A 10216-nucleotide genomic window follows, 5' to 3' on the forward strand; every position below is an offset into this window, starting at 1 on the left:
CCCCTATATACTAAATTTCATGAAAATCGTTGGAGCCGATTCCGAGATTCCAATTATATATATATATATATATATATATATATATATATATATATATATATATATATATACATACAAGAATTGCTCGCTTAAAGGTATAAGATATACACCATCAACATGAACAATTAAGAACTATCCACAAATTTCTGAGTTCTAAATTTGAATCTAGGAGATATAAAGCTTGTGTTGAAAGCGTTGTGAACTAATTTTTAATACAATACTGTCTGAGCAGAACACCGTTAGCCGGGTCAGCTTTGTAAAGATAAGTAATTAGATATTTATAGACACAAAAACTAAATGTCCCACTTCTTAGAACAAGGTTCTGCTAATTGAAGTCTGCTGCAGATAAGTCGGAGTTTTTGCAGCATAATTACTTCCAGTAGCTCGACTCCTTGCCAGCATTTATAGTGAATCGTTAAAAATTTATATACTTATATTTCTTGTTTTACTTTTGTTAACACCGTTAAAGTGGAACACAGAAAATTAGTCTGGCTGCTGGTTGTCTGTATTAAACAAATAACATTTAAAAGGCATATTTCACACTTTATCTTCAAATTCATATTTCATGTTACAAATGTTACGTATGAAACTGCCTAATTATAGCGATTGTGGGTAAAAGGGTTACATGTGAAAAAAATAAACAGATAATATTAAAATAAATATAATTATTTGAACTTATATTTAATAAACATGTAACTTAAAGAACATTTATCTTGACTCAAGTTTGCTATGTAAAAACTAATAATCAAATAAATATCTAGTTTTTACCAGAATTCTAGCTCCACTAATTGTTTTCTCTATGATATTTAGCCTTCTTTGGACTAGATTTACAAACATCGACATTCTAATGAAGCCTTACAAATGAAAATCTTATTCACCGGTTAATTCTTCTTTTTCCCTTTTTTCCCCTTTTTCTTTTCGACTTCTATCTCTGGTTCAGGGGGTGGAGTAGGAGGTAATTTTCTTTCCGGCCAAAGTCTTTGAATCATGTCAACTACACCTGAAAAAGAAGTGCAAAATTTTCTATATTATTATTTGTTGCGATTAAATTCTATTTGGCAATTTTAATGTCTGATTTTACACGACTATTATAGATTTAGAAAGTTGTTTGATATAACACAACGGTTTCTAGTCTCAAATTAAGTAAAGCTATTTGCGTTAGACAATTACTGATAAATAAAATATATGTTCTAGAGACAATCATGTCACATGTAAATAATCATCGATGGAAGAAGCCATTGACAAAAAAAAAGAAACAATAATGCATGTGTCTAGTATTTAAGTTAGTTAAGTTTGTTGAAAAATTATTATTTTTTTTGTTTTTTTGTATCACTGTCGCATTGGGCTTGTCCTGTTATGGCAAGTGATTTTTTATAAATAAATAAATAAATAAATAAAAAAAAAAAAAACAAATAATCAAAACTACTTTCGGTATAAAGAAAATAGAAGGCGTTGATCACAAAAAAGATTCTCTCATAATGATGATTATAAATTATTTGATTATTTGGCTAATTAAACGAATCCATACATTAAAAATCACAAAAAATTAAAAAGCCAATGCATTACACCTCTAACAAAAAATCTAATTTAGTAAAAAGTCCACGTTAATATTCATGAAAACGAATTTGCGATAAAGTGAAAATTGGTAAAATAATGACCTCGTTTCGTTGTTTTTATTGCCCTTAATTGTTTTAAATTTGTTTCGTTGTGAATTATGTCAAAATTGCCCCTCGAATTTAATGAGTTATCTCATAATATAATGAAGTGACCCGTGTGACATTGTTCCCTTCCTTATTAAAATAAAAGTCAGTCAAGTGCGAGTAAAAAGAAGACCAAAAATCCACAAATTTACTTCCACTGTCTCTTTTTAAATCAATTTATATTTAACTAAATGGTATTTGTTGAGTAATTTTTTCTCACGATCCAATTTAATGGTGCTTGTTCCTTTATCGCTCATGGGTCCAGGAAAGCTCTCCGCCAAATGGTTCACCAGGTTCTCATCAACAGTAATACCTGCTGCTTTTAAGTCACGTAGTATTTCACGTGGCTGCATTAATTCTAATGTCTTTCGTTTCTCAAGAAAGTACAGTCTGTTGAGGTGGAAATTTTTAATCTATACTAATATAATAAAGAGAATTTGTATGTAAGAATGTTTGTAATATTTTCACACAAAAAATGCTGGACGGATTCGATTTCGATTGACATAGGCGATATATGTACGTGAGAAGCCAGAGCGACCAGCTAGTTCTACTAATATTATTAATGCGAAAGTTTGTAAGGATGTGTGTGTTTGTTACTCTTTCACGCAAAAACTATGGAACTGATTGCAATGAAATTTGGTACGTAAGTAGCTGGACAACTAGAATAACATATAGACAACTTTTTATCCCGATATTCCTACGGGATACGGACGTACGCGGGTGAAACCGCGGGGCGCAGCTAGTTTTCTATAAATACAAGCAGTGAACTAATAAACGTGCCAGTTGTACTGAGCATAAAAATACATATTTCATAGAATTAATGTTATGAAGAAAGGTTAAAATTAAGCATGAAACTAAACGCATGACTGTCCGGTTTTAGAGCCGAATGTTAGCGTCGAAGATCTATAGATAAAAAAGTTCATCATCCACAAAACATATTTAGAATGTCTCGATTGCTTATGAATATATAATTCACAAATGTAACTGTAATCTCAATAATGTATGTAATCTCTAATGTGTATCAATAATCTCCGAGGAAAACAAATTATGTGTACTACTTATGTACTTTGTACTATTTATGTATTTCTGAACTACTCTTTTCTTAGTCTTTATATAAGTTTGCTTATAACATATATCAGGTTAAGAAGATTATGACAACAGTTAGGTATGATTTATAAGTAGTAAACACAACGAACGCAATATCCATTTGGGTCTTCTTTCCTGGTCTCTTCGTGATGAAGTCCAGTCTTTTCATAATTATGAGTCTCATATCGGCAGTTGATAGGGAATAGTTGTACAAAACATTCCCGTATGTGACATTGGTATTTTTGCGGTAACTGTGTTTTAAAATTCTCTTACGTTCCTAATAAATAAGTAAAATATATTTTTATACTGACGATATATATTCAGCATAAACGAACAATGTTCGGTAGCCTATGCATTTAAACAAATAAATCCCAATATTGGTTTAAAAAAAAAATTCTTATTATTTATTTTCAGTCTTTTAATTTTTTAGTTCAGGAACGCTATTTTCAAGATAAAACAATTATCACCTCCAAAAACTCTCTGGTCACAGCAATATTGTCCATAATTAGATTGTTTAATCGAACTTTTTTCTTTTCTAGTGCCCTCAAAAGGTATAGCGCATCGTCTGGTGTAAAGGGGTTATTTGATAGATCGAGAGTGTCAAGCCTTCTGGCTTTAACAAGCCCCAGTCCTAATAGCCTAGGAGCTGTTCGTGGCAGTCTAAAATATAATATTATATTATATTTATTTTTAATTCATGTATTGTTATAGCGGTTCCATTTTCCGTTATTAAGTATAAGATAATGTATGAATGAAACATGAACATTAATAATGAGATAAATAGTCCACATTTTATGGCAGTAGTACAGATAAGAGGATCAAAGCAGTAAAGGAAAAATAACAGGAAACGCTGTTCGAAAACAAAAAAAAGCATTCGAAAAATATAACTTTTTAGTAGTATGTTAAGATGACAGATGACTTAGGACTCGCATCCAATAACAGATGCACTAGTAGTAAAACACACAAATAAACCTATATAATTTGCTGTGAAAGATTTTCCCGTGGAGAGTGTGTAATGATTACAGACATCAACATTTAATGGACTGTATTGAAGCCATATTGCCAGATCATGTTAAAAGAACTTCATATGTATTTAAAGTTGCCATAAACTCTGTAGATATGAACAGGAATGTTCCAGGTATTAATTGTTATGGCAAGGCTATGTACCTATATACAAAAACGAAAAGCGCTAACATTTCACGAAATTTAAACAGAATTTAGCATAGAGGTAATTTAAAGCGAGAAGGTTCTACGTCTGTAGTTCAGATTTATTATAATAGTATTTACGTCTGTACCTACGTAAATAAGTACATCAAATTAGTGCTCAAAGTTCTCATAACTTCATAACCATGTGGACGAGGTCGTGTGCAGCTGCTAGTTATATTATTATTCAAGTAATGAAGCAATCATAATTAATTGATTCATAATATTGCAGGATAGGGTTAGGTTTTATCTACGGAATAGATATTGTTCTATAAACATTTCAGTCTCTCGGTTTCTATATAATATGAATTATGTGAATTTAAATTCAAAAGGCTCGCTACAAAATTGGTACAAAAAGGGAATGTATACGACCTTATACTGAAAGTTCATCTTACTTATTATTACTGAGATCAAGCACCCTTAGAGAAGGTGCGGATAGGAGTTTTCGTAAGGGTTTCGCGATTTTGAGAGCATTCCACGAGACATTAAGTTCAACGAGAAATTTATTTCCGCCTAGTTTTTCTATTAGTTCAGTGGTACCTGAAAAAATAAAGCAATTTTAACTATAAAGCGCAACATATTAGACGTCAATATCTGTAGAGCATTGCTAGTTTAATAGTAAAGTGTCTAACCAAAGCTGGGTAGGGTCGGCAAGTATTATATTTGATCTGCACTTTATCTCCAATGAGTGAAGGAAAAAACCGTGAGGTAACCGGCATATTTATATACCAAAATGCTCTACAGGTATGTCTGGTGGTGTTATGTTATAGTGTTTTAATTCTTCATATTTTGAAGCCTGTGTCCTTGTAGTTAATGCCTAGCTTACATATTTTTAATTGTATAATATGTGAGTTGATAAAAATCAATATTCCGACAATAATGATCTATTGATCTCTATTATTGTGTTATATTAAAAACACACTGTCCAAAGCGTTTGTCTCTATGTTAACATGGGACGTTAATCTTACAATATATTGGAGCCCTTGTCTTCTCGTCTGTATTGACCCGTTGACTTAGCTTCATATGCTATTATAATTACATTGTTTTGTCCCCTTTGTGATAACGTTTCAACATCGTGCATGGTCCAAAGACTTCAAAACGTTCTCCCAATGTATGGTGCATTTATATACAAATAATGTCATTATAACGGTGTAAATATAGTGAATAGTTATTTGACTTTTCTTATATAAATGAAAAATATTAAAAACATATAGCAAATTCAATCATGAGGCGAGAAAAGGCGCGGGATTTAAACCGCCTCCTTTGCTTGTCATATAAAAGAAAAATAAACGACTGTTTCCCATAGTAACGAATAGATGGTGCATTGTTAGGAATACATAGTGCTCATCTATGTCCGGGTATTTTCTTCAAAATATATTGAAATTGATTTTAAAAGAAATACATTGTTCGGTCACGCTTCTTTCTAAAAATACAATGCTAACGTGAGTGCGATCAGCCTCTTTATTTGAGCGATCTTCTTAAATACAGCTAGGCGATGTAGCACCATTGCCATCCATTTCATTCTATACCACATAAATATTTACGGGAACGTTCCCGACTTTATTTTCCACACAAGAGCTGGAGAGCTCCGTATACACTATACAAGTTATTAAATGTTAGTCCAACTGACGTATTCTAGTTGAAGAGCTTTTTTAGTTGGCGAGTGTTCGTGGTTTATTGTCTATTTATGTCAGGATTTTTCTGTTTTGCTTTTTATTACGTGGAGAGTTACATTTCAGTTTCGTTTCTCAAAATATGTATTGAAGTTTATTATTGACATTATTGTGGTAATAGAGCTGATATTAAGTCTGTCTTATTTAATCCTTATCCTTACTAATCTTTACTAATATTATAAACGTGGAAGAATGTTTGTTTGTTTAATTGTCTTTCTTTCACTTCGTAATGAGCGGTGCTATTTTATGGTACGATATTTGTGTCTGGATATAGGTAGTTAGAAGGCTAGAGACATAACAGTACTTTACCACGATGTAACATTTAATTCCCATGGGAATTTCCTTTGAACACACGAAGCCGCGGAATGAGACAAGTCATCGCACTAATATTATAAATGCGAAAGTTTGTTAGTTTGGATGTTTGTGCGTCAATCACAATGAAACTGTTGAACGGATTTTGATGAAACTTGGTGTACAGACAGGGTATAGGCTGACATGGGTGATAGGACTTTTTATCTCAGCTAAATGCTCCCTTGGGATAACACAGGAATCTTGCTATCCGGGCGGAGCCGAGCATCTAGTAGCATACAACTTGAGTACAAAGAAGCCACATTATAGTTTTTGTAAGCATTTAACTAACAAACCTTTCATAGTGGATAATTGATTCCAGGATAAATCGAGATGGCTAATTGTATTGTTCCCTTCAATGGCTCTTGCGAATGATAACGCGGAGTCCATTCCTAATTCATTAAAGCTCAAATTTAATCTGAAAAAAAAAATCTCATTAATTAGCCCTTATATATTTTTAGCTGTTCTGCTTCATTAACAAGTCATATTAGTGGTACTGAAAATAAAGATGACGTAGTAAGTATTATCACAGATAACATAATACAATACAAAATATTATATTGTAAATAGAAATTTCTTCATATATATGCACATGGCCAATGAATATAGATCGTGTGAGAAAGTGAGGAATAAAATCCATCGACATAGGGAACCGTGGTGTTAAGTCTTTCTGGTTTCAATTTCCTATTCAGTTATATCACATACTAGCTGCGTCCCACGGTTTCAACCGCGTAAGTCTGTATCCCGTAAGAACATCGGGATAAAAACTTGCCTGTATGTTTTTCCAGTTGTTCAGCTATCTACGTACCAAATTTCATGGCAATCGGATCAGTAGTTTTCGCGTGAAAGAGCATCAAACACACACACATCCCTACAAACTTTCGCATTTATAATATTGGTATGATTAATTTGTTTCCTTTTTGGCTAATATTTTTAAGTATATTAAAAAATATTCATAGCCTTAATATAGTTCATGGTTTAACAAAATTTATTAACTATTTTATTAGAATGTTCATTGTGTACTAATTTTGCTACGTAATGCCTTCAAATGCCACATCTATAACCTTTTAATTACAGCTCCTCTAAGCAATTGCTCAGCAACGTATTCAAATCCTTTGTCCCCAAGTTGATTTCGAGATAAATCCAGCAAATCTAAACTGCGACCGTAAAGCTTGACAACTATTCTTCTTACACCCCTACATTGTATCCTATGATAGACAAAAATGTGGTAAAGCACCTTTTTACACATCTTAATTTATGTATCAGTTATTCCATTATAATGCCTTAAAATTGAGGGAATTGGATTCATAATTGTTTGTGTCTCAGACTTAATTATTATGAAACTATTATTTTTGTGATTGAATTGTGCTATTTTTGTCAATTGAGTTTTTCCTGAGCTTTTTCGTCTTCGATTTCAGTATGCATTAAATTTGGTATTATTTAATTGCTATCCATATAATGATATCAAGACGCGGCTTTTGCTGCGGATTCTGTCCGGGTAATTTTAAATTAAATGCCACTTTTACTATTTGATAGATGACGTTGTTTAAGCATTTAGAAACTTAATCCCATAATATAGATATCACGGTAGTCTGCGTGACAAAAAAAAAGTATATGAGTTCTCCGAATTTCTATGATTACCTGCATCCAGATAATATGAGTTCCTGGAGGACAGTATTCTCACCCAGTAACTGACCGAGGTGGTAACATGCATCATTGTCCAGAAAATTTGATGTCAAATCTAAGCGAACCACGTTATTATTGTAAGACAATGCCTTGCACATCGCCTGAACACCGATTGGATTCACACCGTAATACTATAAACATATAAAGGTAAAGATATTTCTTCCCAAAAAAAAAACTGTCGCATCTGTAGGTACTTGGCAATAATAATATTATAATTCGAGTAATTTCCAGAGATTCACCACTTTTTGCGCATCGTTTTTTTTTTTTTTTTTTTTTTTTTTTTTTTTTTTTTTTTTTTTTTTTTATGTCATAGTCGGCAATGGAGCTGGTGGGTCGCCTGATGGTAAGCGCTACCACCGCCCATCAACATTTGGAGAGGCGTAAGGTCAAATTAAAAACCTTTCGCCTCTACAAATGGATTGCCGACTTTAATTGGGAAGGGAATGGGAAAGGATTGATGAGAGGAATAAAGGAAAGGACTGGGAAAGGTAAGGAAAAGGATATGGGATTTTTGAAGATATTTTAGTACAGAAAAGTAGCTATAAAAAAAAAACAAAAATAAACGTAGACCCAACATTAAAAACAAAGAAAACCTATTAAAAATTACTCCAAAGCAATATTTACGAGAGCTTGGTAGACATGTTGTCACTAACTTAATCCAAATTATTCAGCACTAATGTAATATCGAAATAAATAACTTTTAAATCAATAGTTCGTTGCAGCAATCCACGCCAAAAAGGTCTCACGGGGATGACCTTCATTTTCTCACACTCGTCTAAATATAATTCTTGGCCATCCGTAAGGTATTGCTTATGTTCTTCTGCAATATATTCAGATTATATTATATTCAAGATCCGGTCGTTATTAAGGAAAGTATAAAAGAGCAAGTCATTTAATGAATATGTTTAGAAAAACCTGGGTCTAGTAAAGCCTGCAATACTCCAGGATCCTTTATTCCAGGGTAATTGTAGTAAGGATGAATCAGAATTGAGCTGGCCGACATTGGTATGTATTTCGCGCAAATTTCTCCACTCCCGGGGTTATAAAGACCATGCTTGTATAGTGCCATTTTTGGTGCATCTTCAATAGAGAGGGCTACCAGGGACGACCATTCTTCTGTAGGCGGTTCTTCTGAAGACGACGAAAAAACTGGTTGATGCAGTATCTCATGCACGGATAGTTCTTCTGATACCACAGATGAACTTGAATGTGGCATTGCGTTATCTTGAATTATAAACAATACACAAATAATCGTAACTTGTGCTTAAAACTTTATAACAGAAGTCCAATATATTATATTATAATTAGATAAGCCAATTTTGTCAGGTGACATTTGGTTTTCATTCTTCGTAAAGTATCGGCCTGTAACTTTTTTTTAGTTTAAAATAGTTTTGTTTATAAACAGTAATTAAATACTCAATAAACAATGTCAACTTTTGAAAACTAAATTTTAATACATACTGGTTGTATAAAACTAATCAAACTATACTACGTTATGTAAATCTAACATAAAAAATAACTGAAAATATTCCTTTGCGATGATATTGCGAGTCACACTTTTTTAAAAGCTTATTTTTTTTATTGTTATGGTACAATGTACCCGAATAATCGTTTTTCTTTTATTCTCCACATATTTATTTGTATTCCACTTACCTGCTGAAAATATACTGCTGAAGAATACTTCATGGAATAAAAGATATTATGAGAAAAATCGCTTTTATGCATTACTGCTGACATGTATCTTCAGGAGTAAATATTTATTTAATTGAGCATAGCAACCTTTTTTGAATTATAAAAAAGGTATTTGTAAAAATGTAGAAAACACATCAATTCCCCCATGCTTTTATCCATAACGATATGTAGATCGTAACAATAAACGAATCATATAAAAAAATATATATAAAATAGAATTAGAAACCGGAATTAAATGCAATGGTTGTAGTGACCCAAAAAGGGGGAGGTTCTCAATTCTTGGTGTATTTATTATACTTTGAGTTATATATATAATGATGTACCTAAATCATTTCTCTGATATAACATGCTGCATGTGCGGGAAAGTGCAGTAATATTCTGAATATTGGCAAACTTTATTCTAAAGTTCGTCAGGCGAAAACAGTTTACAAATAGTTTGTGAAGGACGGCTTTACCTACTGTGCTATGTTTCGCTCTGCCTTTACAAGATAGAAGTTTCCTTTCAGCAAAATGTATTTAGAATATAGATCATTGGGTTTTTTACTGTGTAAATATGTGGTAAAGTACTATGATCCGTCACAGTGCAGAAACAGTGTAGAAAAAGAAAATCCTTCAATACGACTTCTGTGAATAATCGGTATTTTATTCCAAAATATGTGTATAGAGTATAGAAGAATATGTGTAGGTATTATTTTATCCCAAAAATTGAGATAATGGTCGATCTAGGTAAGTAGTGTATATTCGCGCAATGTAAGGTCCATGATAACATGTTGCAAACGGTATGGTTCT

The 10216-nt window shown here is 32.3% G+C and overlaps 1 protein-coding gene across 1 annotated transcript; it reads right to left on the reverse strand.

The window, feature by feature from the left end:
- Positions 1 to 920: 920 nt before the first annotated feature.
- On the reverse strand, positions 921 to 8951 carry LOC119831244 (leucine-rich repeat-containing protein 74B-like). Its single transcript, XM_038354537.1, has 10 exons — positions 8651 to 8951; positions 8434 to 8555; positions 7691 to 7866; positions 7114 to 7257; positions 6346 to 6467; positions 4424 to 4568; positions 3293 to 3485; positions 2936 to 3102; positions 1960 to 2129; positions 921 to 1039 (listed from the first exon to the last, which is right to left on the reverse strand). Exons 1-10 carry the CDS (start codon positions 8949 to 8951, stop codon positions 921 to 923), a joined length of 1659 nt encoding a protein of 552 aa, XP_038210465.1.
- Positions 8952 to 10216: the final 1265 nt, after the last annotated feature.

This window comes from Zerene cesonia, chromosome 13, assembly GCF_012273895.1.
Source record: "Zerene cesonia ecotype Mississippi chromosome 13, Zerene_cesonia_1.1, whole genome shotgun sequence".
NCBI classification, from domain to species: Eukaryota; Metazoa; Arthropoda; class Insecta; order Lepidoptera; family Pieridae; genus Zerene; species Zerene cesonia.